Source organism: Ammodytes marinus (assembly GCF_949987685.1).
Source record: "Ammodytes marinus genome assembly, chromosome: 12".
In the NCBI taxonomy this organism is placed as follows: Eukaryota; Metazoa; Chordata; class Actinopteri; order Uranoscopiformes; family Ammodytidae; genus Ammodytes; species Ammodytes marinus.
Window position 1 is genome coordinate 21,955,723 of NC_137216.1, and position 22,888 is coordinate 21,978,610.

Genomic DNA, 22,888 nt, shown 5'->3' on the forward strand with positions numbered 1-22,888 from the left:
TAAAGTTACATAGTGCACCTCTATACATCAAAAAAGCTGTGCGGCACCAGCACATCTGTCATTTTTGTGAGAAATTGTGAAGATCTGCAATTTGACAACCTAGTATAAAATATGACAGGACTCCAGGAGTATGCATCCAGTCACAAAACTTTAATAAATCAACAGTATTTGGATTATTTGTACAGGAAAAGCATTAGTGCAAACAAAGACAAGCATTTTGAAATATTTTACAGACACACTTCAGCAGCAGATATGCAATGCCAATACAACACAACAGATTGGCTTTTTTTTAACCATCTCTCGTACAAGCACCAGCTGTGATAATGATATTTGGATTTGGAATAAATACAACAGAAAAGATTTCAGTAGGAGAAAGGTTTCGGGGGAAACTTAATGGCTGTCCATATAGGTGATGTGGAAATCAATCATAACGCATATTAGTGTCACCTATTTAAAAAATATTTCTCTTAGTAAAACATTTCCTATTTCACCTCAGTGTACCTCGTTGAAAGCTCAGCTTCAGACCCTGGTTGTCCCCTGAATCGTAGAGTTACTGCTTAAAACCAACTCTGTGATGTGTCAACTCAAATTAAAACAGTGACCTGAATTGAAAGAATTGTTTTTATTTAATTAAAGGCAACATATAAGTTGATGGGTGATCTGTCAGTATTTAGTCCACATATACTTTATGGACAAAAGAATTACACAAATTGTCATACCAGACACAGGAATTTGATCTGTGACTGAAATAAATACATATAAATATATGGCGTACGGTGAGATGTCAGTATGGCATTTAGGAGAGTTCATCATCAAAAACATAAATAGAAACGCAATGTTAGTGTAACATGGCTTATGATCCTGAAACATGGGAGCATTTTACCATTCAAATCTACACACAGATTGAGAATGTCAGCAGTAATTGAAGTGTTTTTCGGTGAATAAAAGGCTGATTGCCACTGAAACAAAAATTATTTGACAGTTTTCCATCTGCACAGACCGCAACCTCCCATCGTAGCCGAAACCCACTCCTTCAAGGATACCCCAACATCAAGCCAGAGCAGGAGTAAAGACAGATTAATCAGAGCAAACAAAACAATGGGCAACAATGAGCCTCACATAATGATATTATCCAATCAAGGTCGAACTGAAGCATCACAGCGGTTGCTAGGAGATATAGGGCAGGGGTTAACAACAAAATTCAAGGCCGAAGGGATCCTTTAGAAGATTTGTTGTTCAAAGAGGATCTTCTCAAATCCTTGTGGAGGTGTGTGGTAGAAGTCACTAAACTGGCAGTCTAAGATGGCACTGTCATCCACTGGAACAAGACAAGAAAAAAACATTGTATGAATGTGAAATTAGCAGCATTTACAGCAAGTTAAGAAAAAAAACATCACATGTATTGGGTGTTTTCTTGCTTTAACCTTTCTCTGAAGTAAAAGACTGTTAATGAAGTCAAATCCAAGATGCATGTTACTTTGGTTGTACAGTACATCAAATGTGTGATTGCTTGGCTACATCATGCATCTATAGTCAGGGTGGATGGGTAGAATAAAATAAAACATACAATAGTTTTAAATGTATAAAACAATGTGACCATTTGTGTGAACATTCTGTGTGTGATGATGTTGACTGGGTTATTCCGTTGAAATAAAGTAAAATTAAGTTGAAATGATGTCATGTCTTACTCTCGAGTAATAAGATGAATATCAAACATTACTACCTTTTTTTTGTTAATTATTTCTTCAAATGATTTGTTCGGCAGAAATGCGGTCAAATGCCTTGTCACAGCAATTATTTGAACAGAAGTTCTCAGTATACATTGGAACATATTGTATAAGCTTACTAATACTGAAATCTTCAGTGTGTGAATGTTATTAACTCGACTTTGGCCTGGAATCCACACTTAGTACTAATCTTATAAATCAGTTCTTAGCAAGAGAATTAGCATCAACAACATGCATTTTACTGACTAGTTCAACATCAACCAGAGAGGAGAAGCCATTCACTAAAATCATTTGCCTTTGACCAGCATAAAAACGGCATGTCATGATCCTTTCGTTGCAGAACGGTCCCTTTTTTGCTACAGGCTTTATATTGTTCTGTCTCCATTACTTACTATTGGCTCTGTGTGAATATAAAAGTGGTCAAATATGCAGATAAAATGAATTTAAAAAACATTTTAAGCTTGACCAAGTCTAAAATGAGCAGCATTAAATACAAATGCAGCCCTCTAGTGGAATACAATTGTAATTGTCATAATGGCATTTCTGACAAAGCAGTTTTAGGAATGATCCCAATTTTCACAAACCTTGGTGATCCGAGTCGGTATGACAACAAATAATCTTACCGTAGACAACGGGGTACACAGTGCCTCGGATCCCTGAGGCAGGACAATGCATGTTCTTTCCGTTCAGATATAAATTCAGCTCCACGTGGTCGTATGTGATGCCCTGATGAGCACAAAACAGTAGAGGAATTGAATTGCTGAATTTTTGATGATAACACATTAAAACCTGGTTAAGTGGTTAAAAAATAAAAACCTTCATATGTTTAGCCCGGCTAACCAAAGTGTGTGGCTGTAACCTATTCAAAGGTGTTTTTAGTGAAGAGGAGCAGGAAAAGCCAAATAGTATGGAAACACAAGGTACTGTATGTATGTATGTATGTATGTATGTAATGTATATCTTTTTATACCACTGTACGCTATCCTTGTCTACTCCCTTAAGTTACATTCTCTCTAACTAGACCAAGATGGTTGGAGCTTAAATGATCACTGCCTGCATAATTATGTTTCATACCACATCCATCCAAGCAGAAAAAAGACACACCTTGACATTGACACAAAATATAACTTAACATTTCCTGTTGGATGAAAAAAGCCTATTTTTTTCTTTTCTTTTTTTTTTAAATATCATAGCGAATAGAGAATTGATAACAAAGTACATGGGTTTTGCACACTGCTCCATGGCCCCACAGGCTATTACTCATAAACTGTTGTCATTCACTCATTGAAAGTAAGTGGACAGCAAATTTGACAAACATAAACAGTACATTTGCATTCATGTATCCAAGCAGTAAAACTAAGTTTTCTATAAAAGAATACTGCAAGGCTTTCTCAGATAGATTTACGACAGAGTGGCGTCGGCCAGCTGCTTCAGAAACAAACATCTAGGGGTTGATTAAAGATGTGTTCATACACACAATCTACACTTACATGCCAATTGGAAGACAAAGAAATATGTGTACAGACAAACTGGTTAAAAAACAAAGCTCTGGAACTATTATTGGGGCACCTCTAAGATACATTGTTTGAGTATCCAAACATAACACAATCTTTTCCTGTGAAATAGAATTACTACATTTCACAGAAAACAGTTTTTAACTTTATGAGCCACTAAACACTAAAATAGTTTTACGATTAGGTCATCAAACTTTTGCACTTTTGATACATTTTGCACTTACCACAATGTCACCCTCCTGAGGAAGGCTGTTTGCGGGTAAACGATTCTTCTCCTCATTATTGTGGTACACAGACCCATCATGCCTCAGGACTAGGCTGTTTGTGTCTCTGCCCATAGGCACTTGATTAAGATTCACTTTCTGCGTGGCCACACCTATTCCCCACACACCTGAACACAAAGCACAACACTCAGTGTCTGCTATTCTCGCTATACGCACGCGCACACACGCACAAATATAAATGAAAAGGCATGGCACAAAGCATAGGAGATTCAGAAATGAATGCTAGTCAGTGGCTAGTGTGGAGCTGCATGAGGCTAGCTTTGCTTAAGGACATGTACTATATGGAAGAAAGCAAGTTTATTGTGCTGTTAAATGCTATCTTTGTAAGTGAAGATAATTCCACCACTAAGCATGCAGTCACAAGATTGTATCAAAAGCTCCTAGTCTCCCACTAGGAATGCACCAGAAAATGTCTATAGGCGAGACAAGAAGGCAGAAAAGGAATGAAAACAGGATGGTATCTGAGCTTAAAAAAACAAGCGCTTACCAGTAGACTGGATCTTAAACTCAAAATAACTTTTATTCTGGTGCAGTGGAGCAGTGGCCAGACAGCCTCCAGTGCCACAAATCCTCCGGCCGCTCTTCACAATGACCACATCTGTGCCTGCAAATAAAGGGCAAAGGAGCATGAAACTTAATGAAATGGACATTTTCATTGTTGATTCATTCGACCATCATTTCCTTTAATACGTCAGTTGTATGGTCTAAGAAATGTCAGTCAAAAAGATTGCCCATCAACACTATTTCAGAGTCAAGACGACAACTAAGGGCTCAACCAAGGGCTTTGTCTAAATGACTATCCAAAGTTATTCAATTTGCAATCGTTCAAGTCAGATTTAAGCAGCTAATCCTCACATAGTGCAATTTGGAAATACAGAATGTTTGAGATTGAGAGGTTTGCTAGTTCGGGGACAAACCATTCATCGACTCAAAAACGTGTTTTGCCAATCAAGTCAAGTCAACCTTTATTGTCAATTCTTACAATATGCAAGCACACATAAGGATCAAAATGGCGTTTGTCTCTGACCCACGGTGCAGTAGGAACAATAATAATAATAATGATAAAAGTAGATAAATTAAATTGAAATGTGCAATGTAATGAAAGAATGAACAATATTTACAATATGTGCAATATGCAGTCTGCTGGATGTACATCGTAACATAATTGGATGTTTGATCCTCGCTGGGCTGAATGAGCATATGCACAGTTTTTTTAATTTTTAGACCAAAGACGTGTCAAAGACGGTAAATTCTCAGCAGAGGTTGCACATTTGTCCAAAACAGTTCAAATCAAAGATATGTGCATACTGACACCCTGATATAGTTCCCAATTAGGGAGAATGAGTATTTGCTTTCAGAATTTGAATTATAAACAAGGGAATTTAACTGGAAAAAAACACTTCAGACACAATTATTATTCAAAGCATTGTACTTTTGAAAAAAGTGTAGGGATTAAAGAAAGTGATTAGTAAATATATTAATCCTGATTGCTAAACGTTCATATTTTACATGTTGTCATGTCTCTTGGTTCATTTAACAAACAATAATTGTCTTGTAAGAACTATTCTAAGAGAGGGTGATAAAAGAACGCACAAGTGCTAAAACTCCATGCTACCAAAACAAATCTAATTGCAAAGCTAACAACACTACGGCCTATCGGCTAGTTGGCTAATGCTAACGGCGGAAGTAGCAAACAATCACGACACACAGCCAACTAGGCGCGGGTGGACACGAACTACCTGTACATTATCTGTGATAGTTAAAGACAACATACGTACCCATGTGGTGAGTATCTAACTGGACTGTGGGCATTTCTTTGAGGGGAATATGGCCCGGTCCGCCATCCCCGCAGCAGCCTAAACAACACGCAAAAATTGCAGCCATTCTCACTCTGACGCGACTAGCTACACTTCCGGAAACAAGCTCCTACCATCAAACCAAAGAGTGCATTGCGTTCAAGCGTCAATCCCCCACCCCAACCTCGCCAAAAAGAAAATACAACAGCAACACCCCGCGGCGGAGGTCGGAGCTGCATAAGCCCCTGCTACCCAACTGTATCCAATCACAGCAGCAAAGATAGGCAGTTGCTCCTGATGGCATGGAAACAAGGGAAGAAAATCAAGGTCAACATTTCTACACGTGACTAAGTAACTATTGGATATCGATGTTACATAACAGCAAGTGAAGATAAGTTAGTTTTATGACATTTATGAAATCTTTTGGTGGAGTAATGGTGAATCGGTAATAATACCCTTTTAAAACCGAAGAGACAACTGATTTCTGCTGGAAGAAGCGGCCAGCATAATAATGGTAATCTATGATGTATTTGCGGATTCGAGATAACGCCACTTGTCAGCTCGGTGGTGGTGCCACATATTGGAGTTTAGCCGTACTTTTGTTTTATGTCAGTTGATGCCACTGGGCGACTTCATTTGCATCTATTTAAATAGGAATTACCGTATGTCGTTAAGTACCCACACGAGCTACTTGAAGTGGGGCAGTGTAAAAACCTGTGATGCCAAACTGGGACTAAAACCTACTTGACAGTTTTTCACGCTGTAATGTTTTGCATAGCAACAGCCCCTCCCCCATCCAACTGGCAGGGATCCTCTGCCAATTACCCAGCAGGGACAAAAACGAAAACATCCACAAACTCAACATTGGCCTGTCAAAAAACAAACCAAAAAGTATTAGGAGTATTTGCTTCGGTGGCGACACAGTACACACTCTGATTTACCTCCAAGTTATACCGATTCGGGGTAATTTATATGTTCTGTACGCCACTGAAACGGTTAACTCTATACCCGGAAAAGGGCGAAGTCTGCACAGCAACAAGCGCCATGATTGCGTTGCACTGTGTGCGTCTCAGCAGCTGGTGAGTGATTATTTTGGTCCAGTAGTTGCATGTTACTATGCGCTGGCAAAATCTGGTCACAGCTCTACTTCAGTACCTTGCCTACAGGAGCAACGCTTACGCGAACTCTGTTTGTCGATCATTTGTCGCATTGGATTGATTAGTCGGCGGGAATTTAGGGCTGAACTAAGCTAACCGCTGACTTGCTTTTTAAGCAAAGAGGCTAGGAGGAGATCGTTCGCTGTTAAAGTCTGCGTCTTTAAAGTTAAGGCTTTAGACTCTTATTCAAAATAGGTTTGCGACTCGGCTTTCATTTTCTTCAAAAGTCAGCTGCTAACAAAATACATAAAAACAACAGGATGTTACTTGATGTTAGACGGTCAAACAGAGCCTTTGGAAAAGCTCGTGACAAGATTTTACGCGGGTACAGCAGCGATGGAAATCAGTTTCACTTTCAGGATGGGAATATTCCAGACACAGCTGGAACATGACAACACAATATGTATCCTTTGCGATGTATGATACAGCATAACCGTGTGTACTGTATTGCTTTGTGGGGCAGCGTCCCTCTGAGTGTGGGTGCGTATATCGTGTAGCCTACTTTATTAGAGTGTTGATTTATTGGGTTTTTCTTGACGCAATTAGGCACTGATCTGACGCCTGGGTAATGTGTTGTTTACAGGATACCATGGAGCAGCTAGAAGAGGACCTCACGTGCCCAATCTGCTGCGGTCTTTTCGAGGATCCGCGGGTTTTACTGTGCTCACACAGCTTTTGCAAGAAATGCTTGGAGGGACTGTTGGAGGGGATCCGAGGTCCATCTTTCAGAACGCCGTTGAAATGCCCCGCATGCCGCAAAGAGACCCCTCACAACGGCGCAAACAGCCTGCAGATCAACTATTCCCTCCGCGGCATAGTGGAGAAGTACAGCAAAATAAGGGTCATGCCTAAAATGTCTGAATGCAAATGGCACTGCGGTCAGCCTCTAAACATATTTTGCGCCACGGACTTGAAACTCATCTGTGGGTTTTGCGCAACAACAGATGAGCACAGCGGGCATAAATTCTGCTCCCTGGAGGAGGCGTTTGAGCGAGAGGGGAAGGCGTTTGAAGAGCTGCTTCGCGGGGTGGAGAGCTGGCAGAGCGCAGAGACGCTGTCCTGCCTGGAGACACTGCAAGCCAGGAAGAAAAAGGCGCTGCAGTCGGTGACCAAGGACGCGGAGAAAGTAACCGAGTATTTTGACAAGCTCATGAGCTCCCTCGAATGCAAAAAGAACGAGATCCTCTCCGATTTCGAAACACTAAAGCTGGTAGTGTTGCAAGCGTACGACCCGGCGATCACCAAGCTGAGCGCAGCGGTGGAGGAGCACGGACGGGCGCTCAGCATCGCCGATGATTTCAAGCGCGTCTCTGACCCGTTGTGCTTCCTGCAGCAGATGCAGGAGTTTCGGGAGAAGTTGGGGTTCCTCACGGAGACTCCACTGCCCTCCCCTAAAGATGTGGAGGTCGGTCCCCTTGTGGGCAATTTCGATTTGCAAAAGTGGGACTCGCTGACGATCAGAGAAGTGGACAAGATCTCGGTCCCCCAGGAGAGTGCACGCTCCCACCAAGCGGGGGGCTCACGGAAGGCAACGCGTCGATGGTTCACCTTATGTATGAGTGTATTACTGCCGATGCTGATGCTGATGCTGCAGCCGCACAACCTCTCAGCCTATATTGAACAATTGTTCACTACAATATCTGCGCACGTTGCCAACACTGATGTGTACCTGCTGGAAATGGCTCGCATGTACACGAGTTTAATAGGTGCAGGCCAGGAATGTATCGTGAATTTAATCGACTCGACTGTCAAATTTATTAGCAGTTTTTAACTGCAGTGTTTTAGGTACCAGCCTGTAGCAATCTCTGCCGTGCACTCAGTTGCAGACTCTAATTGATATCCAAGTGACCCGTGAGGTGCTTTTAACTAGCGACGGATACGCACTTGAGAACACATATAAACACTATAGGCCTACTTGTTCAGCATGTCTTTTTTTGTCTTTTTATCAAACTAAGTTCAATGAAGCCATATAATCCAAATAGAATGAATCGTTATTCCACAGAGGTTGCAGCCTACATCAGATAGAGGATTGCGGATTCTTTAACCGACATAGGCGACAATCTATTTTCTTTTTACAAATACAATATGACAATTTTATACTTGTCCAAGATTATCTTAAAAAATAAAACTGAGAAAATTGAAGTCACTCCCATGTTTGTTATTATTTAATAGACTAGACAGTCCAAATGAGACCCACGCCAGCCTATCAGCTATAGGCTAAAGAAAGTGAGTAATAAAATAAATATCCTACAGCGTCACCTCTGGCCTCTTCCACACAGAGCGCGTCGGCTCCATAGGTCGGCAACAGGGATGCTGCAGCCTCGTCAAGGTTACAAACGTTGCATTACAGGGCCCATGTGAAATATTCACCATGGCTGCAGACACAGTGCAAAGGCACACGATGTTGTGATTCTGATGTTTTCATTCAACCTGTATTCCCTCGTATCAGTGATAATAAAACAAGGCCCCCTGAACGTCACGCGTGCTCGGCAGTCATTTTATTTCCACACATGATTTATATGCGGAGGTTTATGTGACTCATTCGTTGCATGACTTGTCCAGTCTATAAAGTCAAACATCTGCAGGTTGTTAAATTAAGTACTGTGTTAAGGCCTATGTTCTGCTGTGCATCTGAATGAGTATAAACGTGATTTGGAAACCTAAAATTAAAATACAATTGTATGGACAAATGGAGCTTTTTAAAATGATCTTAAATTCAGGGTTCCTCAGTGTCTTGTCGACTAAATTTATCTGAGCGTGAGTTGTGCAGTGATCGTTTAGTCTTTTATTTATTCTCCCGAGAGGGGCATTTAATGCGGGGGGAAAAAAATCCTAAAATCAGACCACAAAGTGAATCCGTGATGTCAGCACTGACCATAATTCAGGATGTACGTCATGACACTCGAGTACATATATAGCTTTCTGTTGCCAGGCAAATATATAGGATGAAAATAAATGTGCCAGTCCACATTAATATTTGAATTGTCACGGCACGCAAATTGAAATCTAGCGTGATAAAAGTTAAATCAATAGAAATTTAGAACATTTGTGAATTTTAAATAACATTTTCAGTCACTTTTTATCAGAAGTGGCTCTGTGGTTAAGATTAATGAACATAAACTTTAAGTCACAATCTACTCAAGTCAAGGTATGGAGATTATATTTGATTTGATAAGATGGTGCCTTAAATTGTATTTTCATTAAGGCTACATGGCCAATTTAGTGTAGGCTATTTGATAACAGCAAAGACCCGCATTCACACCCTTTTACACCATGTAGGTAAGTGTGGGCTGATTATTTAAAGTAAAGACCTGTTTTAATATTCCTGCGTTTCAAAGAACCTTTTCTTATGTTCCCTTATTTCCTATTGCTATCTTTTTAATGTTGCACTGAAGTGTACGTGATTTTCCACGTTTTCTGGAAAATGTTGCAAATCCTGTACAAGCGGAAACAAAATCGGATTTTATACTATAATTTTCAATTTATTCTAATATGGCACGACCGATATGAAATAAGGTATAGGCCTAAACGTCTAAAAAAATAAAAGATTAACAAAGGCTTAATAAAGGCGTGGAAGTAAAGGCCGTGCATCACAATCATGACTGCTTAAGCATTTTGATGTGCTGTTTTTCTAAAAAAATAAGAAAAAAAGCTAAATGGTTAAAAATACTCTGATTTTAAATAGGACTTTTGATGATTCAATAATCTCCTAAATAAATGATTCTCTGGCGTGGTTACAATTCTCACAGAAACGCACACTGAAAAGGTATTTTCTAAACCAATCTTGCGGCCATGTCATTAAAAAAACATGTACATTATATGCAGGTAGCGTTTAAATTAAAACAAAAATATAAAGGCTTGAATATTATAGAATAGTTTGTGTTTTTATAAAAAGATCTAAGCCCAAAATGCCCTAATACGAATTCAGAATTATTTAAAAGGCCTACAAGGCCATAAGGAAGAAAATGGACAGTATTGTATTATACGTTGGACTGTTATCAGAAGAGAATCAGATCACCAAGAAAAATTTTATAAATAAAGTTATACACTTTTACAAGTATATTTGTATGCCTTTTTCTTACTATCGAAAGCCAGGTCTAGTCCGTACGACTTCGCCAACAATTGAAACCACTCAGCCAGCTTCAGTTATCAAATTTAGGTTTTACAATAAAAGAAGTGTGTGGTACAATTTTATGAAAGCCAAATATTTACCAGTTGATGCCACATTATACCAGGGCCTGCAAAGCAACATACATTTTTATTTTCTTAGTCAAATCTGATTTGGGATTATCCCCGTCGGATGTCCCGTTGCACATAGACGCCTGCATAGGTTCTCCTCGGACGCCACTTAAAATGGAGGTTGTTGGCCGAATTACAGGACACCAATATACTCGTTACAACATCATAACATAATACATTTGTCGGCATAATGCACAATAAACCTTGAAAGACTAGTCGTTATGAGCGGCCAAATAGATAATACAGTCAGGGTTTAAACCGAACAGAACTCTAAAATATTTTCTAAAGAAATTGTTAATTCAAAAATGTAAATCATTTTTTGATACTCTGAAAATTATTCTGGTGTCTAAAGTATGTAGTCTAATGATTATGATCATTTAAAACGGCCGCAAATCTGTGTCGCAGCTCACGCTGAACAGGCCAGACGTCCCCGCAGCGCAGTCACGTAGGCTGACATGTGCATGATTGTGTGAGCGGGCGTACCATTCAAAAACCATGTAAAGCATGTTCACTGTTAACAAGTTTAATATAATTGGAATATGAGGCTAAAAGTTATTCAACAGAAGTTTAGCAAAACATATTACAAACAAAAGCCAATTGATTCGTTTATTTTTTTTCCAGGTGTACATGTGTAACAGTGAAATGTAAAAAGAAAGGGGGACACAATTCAACTATTTAAAAAATATGTATAGTGTGGGAGGTCAAGGCAGTCTGAGTGTAAACAATGTACCTATAAGCATCTGCTAGTCACTGCTGGGGACCCAAGGTGCTCCAAGTACACTCTGTGGTTGGTTGGGCTGATTGTGTGAGTGGTCAACTTTGCTTCAGCAGCACGGTCAATATTGGAGGCTTCAGCAAGAGTCTTAACTCCAATATTTACGTGCTGCTACAGTAAGGCAACCAGCAAATGAGAAAGTCAAATCCAACCAACTTTTCTTTCTTTCTTTCTTTCATCACCAGAAGATGTGGCATTACGGATATATGAAGAATGAATGCAAAAGTGATAGGTAAATTATTCATCTTCAATGAACTAAAAAAGGGCAACCCGTTGAACTGCACGGCGACGGCCAGGTTGTACATTCAGGCTTTACAGCAACAGCACGGTATGGTCTGCATCTCAGTGTGTCCCACAAACCATTCCGTGCTGCTACAGCATTGTCAGAACAAAGTCATGGTCCCTCCGCTTCTGACACTCGTCTTTGTCTGTTATTTGCTCTTCATCCTCCAGGCTTTTGGTCAAAACCACATGTTGGGTTACAGATTTACTACATAAAGACGATCACATGGTAATCAGCATCTGCTGCAGATAGTAGTATTCTGTCCAGGAAGTTCACCACCTGAAACATACAGAGAAGACAATGCAGTTTAATGCAAGGCAACATGTACTATATGGCCAAAAGTAGGTGGACAGCAAAATGTTATATTCAAAGGGGCTATTAAACATTTATTTTTACAGCAATGGGAATTACTATGCCACTATGCAGTCGGGTTACAAAATCTTTTGGAAACTTTTAGCAGAGATTTGCACCAATTAAGCACACTGATGATGGCGATAAGGGCTGGCTCAATGTCAGCTTCAAATTCAACTCAAAGCGGTTGGAGGTTGAGGTCAGGCTCTGCTGGGCCGTAGTTCTTGCGCAGCAAACTCAGAAAAACATTTATTTTGAGAATGATGTGTAATGCACAGGAGCATGTGTTGAAACAAGAAAGAGTCTTCACCAAACTGTTGCAATGCTGGAAGCACACTGTTAACATATTTGCGTATGCAGTAACATTAGGATTTCCCCGAACAGGAATTGAGCCATATGGTATTTAAAAAATAAAATCAAAATAGCATAGGGTTGTGTCAGCTCAGCACTGTGAAAATGATTGAGAGGGAGAACAGCAGTCTGTACTTTGCATGACTCAGATTAAATATCACATTTCCTAAAAGGAGTGTTATGTCAGTAACACTAAGTGCTATTGACAGGTGCTCCATACATCTCAGTGTAAATTGAGCATTTGTGTAGAGTGCATCATATAAGTTAGTGTTTGAGAACTCTTAAGTTACAAAGCTAATTACTGGTCCATCGTAATGAGATAAGTTTTCACACTAGATATGTGGCAAAATCATTTTGTTTTCGTAAAAGTGATGGACTTCCTAGAAACACAGCTACACAATTGAGAAACAAGCAATTAAGCAAGACTGTCAAGTTATTGGAGGGACAGCAAAACCAGAGTTTGCACAAGTGACAGGGGGTCATTTAGCAAATCCCAGAACCCATACCATAATCAGTTGTCTAATAGCTGACCTTGAATGTTGAAGAAAGCAATTAAAAGACAGAATTGGTCCACGGTCGGTATCTGAATACCATACAAAGTAGCTCTTACACTTATACCAATGTGTCTTTTCTAACAACATGGTTTATGCTGTTCTGGTAAACCTCAAATTTTTTTTGAAACTTAAAACATAATCTCCTTGGACAAATCCTAGATTGTAAGAAAAAGAGTTAAAACAAATGTAATTCTGTAGGTGATTGGGTCCAAAGAACGTGTTGCCACTAGAGGTCTCAATGGACCTGTAATTATGAGCCTGGTCTGAAATGGACCCGATAGCCTGTACCTAAAAACCTCTCCAACAAACTTCCCTCCCAAAAGACAAGACAAGCAGTCCCTCCGTCTCTCACACACAAACTACAGTACAGCTCAGAGAAGATGACTGATGTAAAAAAAACCTAATTCAGTTACTTGAGTAAGGTAACAATTACATAAGCTATTCGTTGATTTAATTCTTCTGTCTTGTATTTTTGTTTTTGGCATATGGTGATTAAACTGCATACAGGTATTTAAAAAAAGTATGAAGATATGGGTCAGTTGCACAAATGTATTGCTTCCATCAGTTCTGTCGAGGCTTTTAAACCCAAAAGGTAAACATTGGGGAAGGATATGTGCACTGTGTTTCTTGCATTTTAAAAAGGAGCTGATTTGAATGTTAAGTGTCTCATATACACAAATGATTTTTTCAAAATAGTCCCTTCTTCTAAATATATTAGAGTGCAAAAATAACATAAATGACCAAAATAATAGCCACAAAGTGTTCACTGATAGAGTGCACTGCACACCTAAAGAAACAGCTAACTGATAGGTCACAATCTATCTAAAACTCTTCGGAAGGCTTTAGAAAAATGGTAGGCATTTACATAAACTGTGCAGGTGCAGAAATACAATTTTATACAAGGCATTATAATTGTTATGCTACCTAAAACATTCATTAACTTTTACATTGCATCATTGCATAAAAAGCATTCATCTTTTAAAAGCAAAAGCATTTGTAATTGACAAGATTGTCTTCCTTTTATTTTACTATGTGTAAAGAGTGATGTTATTTTCAGCATTTATAAGATGCAAATAGCATATTTTATCAGTAAAACGTATATGAATTGAATATTAATATCTTGAGGCACAACACATGTCATTCTTGGTGATGGACAGGAATGACTGCAGGTGAAATTTGTTAGGCATGCAAAAGGTAGAGAAGAGAAGGCGCATCAATGTTGTCTACAGTCACACCTGACAGTGGCAGGAGGCTGGAAAGATGGGGTTAGTGAGTGCTCTACTTACAATGATAAATACAATTAAAAAAAAAAAAAAAAAATCAAGAGATTGGTGTTATAGAAGTTTTTTTCCAGCATCTCAAATTCCACAGCCATTACACCCTCTGAAGTTCAAATTATTATTAAAAAAATAAAAGTTACTTGATAACTGATGTCGTGCAAAACTTGAGTTTAAAACATGGTGCAAGGTGTCAAAGTCAACTCATTATTTTATACACAAGACACCACAAGCTATACGGTGGTCAATGTACCGGTACACGTTTACCCGGGGTTGTATAACTGTAATATATTTGTAGGGCCAAAAGAGTCCACAACTCCTGTCAAAAAAGGACATAATGACAACTGTCAAAGGCAATCACCAATAAAATAATTTGAGCAACATAACCGTAAACAACTATTTTAAAATCAATTACTTGTTAGTTACATAAGCCCTACAAACATGAGGATTAGTTTAACCTCTTTTTAAATCGAATCAACTGTTTTAACTCAGGATAAAATAAAGACATTTTAAGACATTAAAAAGGTTAAAGTAAAAAAGGGTGTTGCAAATATTTCTACCATTTGGAAACTGAATAAATACATAAAACAAAACTTGGCTCAATTGATTAATCAATGATAAAAAATAGTTTGCCATGATTTAAAGCTTAAATTGGACCAGTTGAAAAAGCTGATAACTCCCTCCTTATGGCATTTAATTGATAGTGTTTATCTATATTATGTTGAGCGTTAAAACATACACACACTTATACTAACTTGGATTCACACAGAGAACATTTGTCAAGTCATTTCATTATCTTATGTCATGTGTTCATGACATTTTTAGCTTATCCATCTCGAGGCAAACGGTATTGTATGAATGAAACTTTAGTAGAATTTAAGCAGAAGTAAAGAAAAAACTGTTTTACCTTGTCCATCCTTCAGATTACATAACAAAAGGGAAAAGGAACTTTCCAGGTAAGCTTTGTATTTTCCTTTTAAGCTTATAATTTTTTTTTTACAAGTCCAGGTGGAATCAATGACTCTAACCTCTCCCTATTTTTCTCCCTCTCCTTTAAAGAAGCATGTCCAGACATGTCACCTTCACTGCTCAGCCTTTTTAACCCATTCCGTCGACATTTGCTCCCAATACAATTGCCTCAAAGAGTCACCTGACCCCGAGGTTGAAGGTCGAGTAACCTCCTACACCCCATCGGGTAAAGGGACACGGACATGACAACTCATCACCTCCCCATAATTCTGCTGGGCCTCCTCTAGTCTTTTACACCATATTATGCCTGTATAAGCACAAACTACAAGGAATTCTACAATGACATCGTAAACCATGAAAAAAATAAAACCTGAACAACAACCACATTAATCCACATGAAAAGATCCATGCAAATGTGAGCTTTCCACTGTGTTCATAATGTACTCTCTCTATCCATTGAAACCCCTTCAAGTAAAGCCATCAATCCACAATACAATGTACTTTATGCACTGTGTCTTTTTCTTAAACTTTGGCATCCAAGCAACATACACCCTACACAAATCACATCACTTGAAAAATTGAAGCCATACATATACACTGCATTACCAAATCATTGCCGTCTTCTGTTTGGAAAGGCAGACACACACACACCTTTATAAGATGAGATTTAAAAAAAAAAAAACAGCAACTTGGGCAGCATAAATCACAGCATCAGATCTCTCTACAAGTAAAAGAAAATACAAAACTAATTCAGTATCAATCATGTTTCAATATCACCCTTTACCGAAAAAAATACCTTCAGAGGGTGTGTATGTCTAAAACTAACCCATGAGGTGGTGAATAGTTTTATTGTTCTTTAGAGACCAGGGGATGCCACTTGATATTTCAGTTCCACACAGACACAAGTACTGTAATGGCATGTGTTAATCCTAGACATTACATGTGCACACCCAGCCTAACATGTCCAGCACTGCCAGAGAGACTGGGATTCCCTGCAAGCCTCAGCCACATATTGTCAAATGAATTACATAAATGGATTTGAGTGCCTTTTAAAATTTATTTTGAACGTGTAAAAAAGGTCATACAGAAAACAACAATATTACACAAATTTAAATCACGATGCAGTACTAGATGGTCAAACACTTGATAATTTGTATTACATAAATAGGAGTCAGTGGGAAGATGTAAAAACAAATATCTGGGATAAATGAGAATAAAAACCTAATTCCACAGGACAACACATAATGACCCCCAGTTATACACAACTCCTTCCATTTTTCTGTCAGGTGTGAGTGTGACGGACTCGTCAGGTACACAATATCAATTAATAAAATGATTTTAAACTCCAGATTGGAAACTAGGCTTTATAATAAATTAAAAGTACAGCGTAAAACAGTTTTGGTGATAGCACACCACTCATCTAAGAAGTAAAGTCATTTTTAATATGATTCATTGGGCCGTTTTGAATAAGTGAGAGACAGTGTATGTCTTCAAAGGTTACCTAGGTGTGAAATACATTTTAACCACTTCCAATCAAAGTGTGGACCACATTAAAAGGTTCCCTCATGGCCAACAGTAGTGTCTGTCATCTTAACACACCAGTGTGTCCACAAAGTGTCTGGTGACGTATTTAATCTGAACACACATATTTGCTGCACCAGCATCTACTTTATAAACAATGCATTTCGGCTCAATACTACAGATTCCCCATCAAATTTTAAGTAATTTACTGCTTTGTTTGAACTGGCTCAAGCTCCCTTCTACTGACAGCAACAGTAAACAGGATGCAGAGCAAGCAGTACACTGTGATGCAATTTAAAAGGACAACCTGAGAACTTGATTTACACTTGACCAATGGCATGAAACATATTTATGCTTAAATATTATATATTTAAAAAAAGCCTTGGCTACAACCACCCAATTTTATTTTTCAAATGGCTTTATAGTAAGGCTGAAATTATTATCTTAGTGTGTACGTTTTAAATACTTACACATAAGGTAGAGGGGCAAAAGAGGAAGCAGAGCGTAAGTGTGAGAGTTGAATGGCACACCCAAACACTACACTCATGCACCAATTACACAAACACACAGACTGTACTTGGGTTTTTGGTGCATATTTAAACTTAAATGCCTAGGTTGAATTCAGATAATAACATTACTGTGGTTCAGTGTTAAACATCACAACCCTTTTTCCTACTAACAATAATGAGGCTTTCAAAAGACTAAGCCTTGGTGTCACACTTTTGACTGAGTTTACATAAAATGTTAAAAAATTAAATTAAATTAACAAGCCAATCAAAGTGTAATCATTTGATGATTTGACCTACCTGCTTACAACTTTATAGACAATTAAAATGACACACCAGCCGGCAGGCCAACATTTGTTAAAGCAGTAAATCTAAAGTTATGCATGCTGATATTATTGTTGAAAAATATATTTTTTGTAGCAAATCCTAAACACTGACCAAAAGACACTGCTGGACTCACTGTGTATGTGTGTGTAAAAATATCTGATCTCTCTGCACACTACCTGACAGGGGGCAGTGGGTGAGGTTTTCACCCGCTTAACCAAGTTAAGTGAACTCAAATAGAAATACACAAATATGCCACTAATGTTTCAGGATAATTATAAATCTTTATAATCAAACTGTTTATGAATAAATACTGTGGGCTAATCTAGCACCCTCAGATGAAAGAAAAAGGGCTGGTGCAGCAGAAATGGAAACACCATGTGTGTGTAGTCAGGAGGAGGGATACTCTTGCGATGTCAGATCTTACAGCCAGTGCCGTTGCAGGTTATCATATTACTACCTGAAATGTAATTATCAAGCAGAGAATTCACTAGCACTGTAACAGCTGACTTGTTCTTTGTAAACATGCTGTCCATGGCCAGAATATACTCGTCTCTAGACAAAACAACAATAAAAAGGAGTCTGAATTTGACCACTAAAGGTCTGCTAATTGACCACATAAATACATCATCGTCACAATAGATGAGCTTACTTAAGCTGCCCATAGATTTCCACTCACTTTTTCAACGTATCTGACGATGTGGTGAAGCATACACAAGGACCATAAAATAATAAATCAAAAAAATGTAAATACCACATGTATAAACTTTGTCTTTTAACATATTCACCATGTAAGTGAAACAGGTGTAACGCCCTATGCAGCAACTTCTGTATGCAAAATTCAAAGCCAATGCAAAACATGCTTGTACGAAGCATGCAATGCCCTGGCACCCTCAAATGCTGCACTGCTGCCACTGGTGTTATCAGCTTTAATATTATGGATAAATACATCAGGCAAGAATACATGTGACTAAAGTGTACACACACACATAATCACACAAGGGGTTAATAGGTTGATCTATTCTAGATTGACCACTATTTAAACAATTCCAGAACTTAAATTAAGTTTGTGATAAAACTCAATAATGCACATAAAATTATTTGAGAGCTTCTATGTAGTGCTGTTGTAATGTAACCTAAGCCAGGGCCAGCCTCTGGAAAATAACCAACAAGACCTGTGAAAACCTGTTCCCATCATTGCAAATTTGAATACTATAAAGTTTGTGCTGAGTGGTGCAGAAAAAAGGAAGAGAAGGGTGGGGGTTTTGTGCAGCCTGGCTACAACACATGTGAGCAAGTACAAGAAGAGAGGCACAGTTTCACCAGGAAATGGGGGTGGGAGCCCATTTTGCCGGAGGGGTCCGAGAAGACAGAATGATGAGTCACAGAATGTCATGCTAACAGTCTGAAACAGCAGAACAGTGCTCTACAAAGTGAGTTAAAAGGTAAATACAAGAAAAGAGAGGGGAAACATAGACCTGTAGCATTTAAGGGAGATAAACTGAACACAACAGGAAAAACTGTTGAAATACACTAGTACTTATTTAACAATTGCACACCGTGAAAGTTTCAACAATATGCAATCCTCGTTTTAGAAGAATATGAGCAGAATATTTACACTAATATCAACTGTGTGTGTGGGCTCAATAAGCATTGTATACCTAGATAACCAGTGTCTAAAGGTTTATACATTACTAAGATTCTCGATCGTAGGATAATAACATATTTTACAACTTCCCCTCTAGAGATTAAATCTAACAAATTCATATATGTAGTTTAAGAAACATTACATTTTAGCAATAAGTAAATCAATTGCAACTGACGATGTAAAACTGATTGAAGTACCATCTTTAACAGTATATTTAAGCCCATTCACACTTAAGAGAAACTAATATCTTAACACCCTGAACGTTTATTGATATTTAAAAATATATGTATATAGATTGTATCTTCACTTTAAGTGTTAGAGCCATTACATGCCCTGTCCTAAAAACGGCAAACAGCTATCTGGCTGAATTCACACGACTACAGGCAAATTCCAAATTATGGCCCGAAACAAAATCAGGCAGACAGTAAGTATACATACAATGATACATCAAAGTAGTTAAATGTTGTGAATTCGTCCAATTAAAACAAATAGATATGAGATGTGCTTTGAATAATTACAGTTTCCATGCACTTCTCTTAAACCCATCTATCCGGTGGTATGAGAAATAATTCCCCCGAAAACTCATAGGTGTAGACCTAATGAGTTTATAGAAAGCCTTTCTTTTCTTTTAAACAAAGTATATTAATTTATAAAGAAGCTGTTTTTATGTGAATGACCTGGTTTGGATTTATAAAAAACATGTGTTTGACATATTTGAGCATGACATTAGCTACATAGTGTAAAATGGAAAGGTGGGTTAATAATGCTAGTTGCCTTTATCCAGCTTAGACATCAAGTGCTTCATACACCCACAAATTAAAAGTGTTCTTGTCAGTTAGACATATCAGATATTATAGTAAAGTTATGTCATCCTGCTCCTAGTCCTCGTTGTTTTGCTATGTGGCTGTGAAAGGTCCTTTCCTCATAGCAGGTTAGCTAATTTCCCACTAAATAAATGCCCTCCGAAATAAATAAACAAAGTAAACTATAAAAGTTACTATAAAAGTTGGGCGATCCCATAGTGGAAACGCCGCCCCGTTTCTACGACAATTCTTAAACTACAATTTCAAAGAGGAAAACTATGCCTACGACAATGATATTTGGTGGTTACATTTTCACTTAGGTCATGCATATATAATTGAAGGGGAAGCACAACTGTTAACCTTACTCAGAATATGCATGAAAAAAAAATATATTCTGGAAAAAATGCAATTAGTAAGGAGTGGACACTGTCCTTTGTGATGGGCCAAGGGTAAAAGAGGCATTAAATGCTTAAATGCAGTTGATTTAAATTAGGATGTGTTTTCCTTTTTCATTAAAACAGGATACCTGACAACCTGGATACAAATTTGTTTAAATAAATGCAACACTTTAAAATATAGGACGGCCTCACATTATGTAACACATCAAAACGATCTCTACTAAAGAAGGAAGTAGAAGGGGCGGGTTTAGGCACACAATTATATGGAGCCTCTCTTTTCCTCTCCTAGGCTTTATTAGGCAAGAAGTCATGTTCATTATGAGAAGCATAAGGAAGAATAAAATATCACACGTGCAACCTCTCCAGTAATTAATGACTAGGTCCGTTTTGTCACTCGATACTAAACCATTAGACAACGCAGTCCCCCCCCCCCCTGTATGTACTTGAATTTTATCAGGGAGCAGGGCACACAGAAAGTGGAGCGAGGCTAGCAAGGGCAAAAAAAAAAAAGGCAAAAGGCAAAAGGAGACGGAGAGAAAATGACTGAAAACCCTTCATGAAACTACGATAAGCCAACCACCCCCCCCCACACACACACACAAAAAACAGCCAGCCACAAGCAGCACTGCAACTAACGTTACAATTCTTAATTTTAAATTAAACTTTATTGCATCATCAATGGTTACTACAGCCATTTTTTAACGTTTGACAGAGCTATTACAGCTGAACCAACATAAATTGCCACCTATGATTGTCACTTGGATAAGAGACAACGTTGATCATCTTAACGTTAATGTAAATATTTTAAAAGAAACAAATGTAAAGCAAGTATTAACGTTCATAACTCGGACCTAGTCATCGGAGCCATGTTAATACCAGAGGTGTCCTAGTAACGTTTAGACTACAAAACACACGTTAAAAATCATTTCACAACGAAGATAAGGAAATAAAACTCCGTCGTAAGTATTAAGGGCATCACTGAATGTAAGGTAAAACAAGCATGACAAACTTACTAGGTGTTTTCTGTCTAACGATGCAAAACAATGCTTTCAACATCTACCAGCGCGGACAAAAAATCTGCCTTGGACAAGCTTGGTAAAATTAAGTTAACACAAAAGGCACTGTGTCTGTCCCGGTTTCTCGTATCGATTTTTTCCCTCCCAAGCCCAGTGTAGGTGCCGTGTGCATTTGTTGACACTGCCGACTGTGCTTCTCCTCTGCTCGAAACCTGGCTGCTTTTGCACCTCCCGCTCAAAACTGGGCTCCAATGCAAAAAAAATACTCCATTATAGTTTTTTTTTAATGAATAACAGGTACGCCCAAGTGTCTCCCCAATACAAATTCAATTTAAATTTCGAATAAAAAAAAATCGAATTAATTCCCTCACCTCCTGGATGAAACGGACCCCTCTATGAGCGCTTTTTCCTTACCGTGGCAGCGAAGCAAAGTCAGAAATCCCTCTATATGCACTAGCACGCTAAGCTAAAAGGCTAACCGCTTTGAGTAACGTTAGAAGAAGCTGGCAAGCTGGACAAACGGCTAACGTCTCACCGCCACGGTTGGTCTCTCCTGTTTTTCACGTATTTCTCTTCATAAGTCCGCTCATATTAACCAAAAAGAATATTGAAATACTTTGTTGCTTCAATTACCTGTGTCTCCACGACAATACGCGACTCTCCTCTGTAAAAGCGCAGTTAAATTTTGAGCACTTGGTTTTCTCGTCCGTCTCAGCGACAGCTTTCTATATTCGCAGCATCCTCTCCTCTCCGCAGCTGCTGAGGCAATCGCTGCTCACTCGAAAATGGCGCCGAAAGATACACTCCTCATTCAAATTCGATAGAGCCTCCCATTCTCCCTATTGGCTGAATGCGGAGTGGACTCTGGGCCGCTGATTGGACAGTGAAAATGCACTCTCGAATGATCTCGCACTCGCAGCCCACGCAGCGTTCAACAGAGAGGGGGAGAGAGAGAGAGAGAGAGAGAGAGAGAGAGAGAGAGAGAGAGAGAGAGAGAGAGAGAGAGAGAGAGAGAGAGAGAGAGAGAGAGAGGGAGAGAGATTAACTCTTTAGGTCCCTCAACGACTTTTACAGTAAAGATCACCACCGCTAAAACCTTTACGTGCAAACTTGTTTAAACCAAACCAGTGTTTTAGATATGGACTCTACGCGACGGTAGCCTACCAGGTAATGACTGTGCTCTATGAATGATAGCCTGTACAGCTTTTACAAGTTACAAAATGTAGCCTACCACAAACAACAGCAGATTGAAATAAATTCAAAATCAAGTGACATTAGGCACTATAGACCTAGGCTGCCATAGCCTACCAACATAAATATTGTATAGCCTATACATATTTAAAAAAGCATATTGCATGGAATTCCTTGACTTTCTTATGACTCCTAAATATGAAT

The 22,888-nt window shown here is 38.6% G+C and overlaps 2 protein-coding genes and 1 long non-coding RNA gene across 4 annotated transcripts; 1 reads left to right on the top strand and 2 right to left on the bottom strand.

Annotated features, from left to right (window-relative positions):
• Positions 1-129: 129 nt before the first annotated feature.
• Positions 130-5,625, bottom strand: spryd7b (SPRY domain containing 7b; the record flags this gene model as incomplete). The annotated part of the gene is given in 7 exon segments (XM_080037479.1): positions 130-1,318; positions 2,351-2,453; positions 3,466-3,632; positions 4,013-4,129; positions 5,304-5,427; positions 5,429-5,523; positions 5,526-5,625. Coding segments are annotated over 7 exon segments (804 nt in total). The 3' UTR covers positions 130-1,220.
• A 740-nt stretch (positions 5,626-6,365) lies between these two features.
• Positions 6,366-10,382, top strand: trim13 (tripartite motif containing 13). Of its 2 annotated transcripts, none has more exons than XM_080037476.1 (2): positions 6,366-6,400; positions 7,062-10,382. In XM_080037476.1, the coding sequence occupies exon 2, from the start codon at positions 7,068-7,070 to the stop codon at positions 8,247-8,249; it is 1,182 nt and encodes a 393-aa protein (XP_079893602.1). In that variant the 5' UTR covers positions 6,366-6,400; positions 7,062-7,067; the 3' UTR covers positions 8,250-10,382. The 2 variants fall into 2 exon arrangements, with proteins under 2 accessions (XP_079893602.1, XP_079893603.1); XM_080037477.1 differs by lacking the exon at positions 6,366-6,400 and adding an exon at positions 6,491-6,958.
• Positions 10,383-11,224: 842 nt separating this feature from the next.
• On the bottom strand, positions 11,225-22,245 carry LOC307258332. The gene is made up of 2 exons (XR_013845124.1): positions 22,127-22,245; positions 11,225-12,054 (listed from the first exon to the last, which is right to left on the bottom strand). It is a non-coding gene; the product is annotated as an uncharacterized lncRNA (long non-coding RNA).
• Positions 22,246-22,888: the final 643 nt, after the last annotated feature.

Bases quoted from the DNA above. Each gene is read 5' to 3' on its own strand.
- trim13 (XM_080037476.1), top strand. From the start codon at position 7,068: ATGGAGCAGCTAGAAGAGGACCTCACGTGCCCAATCTGCTGCGGTCTT.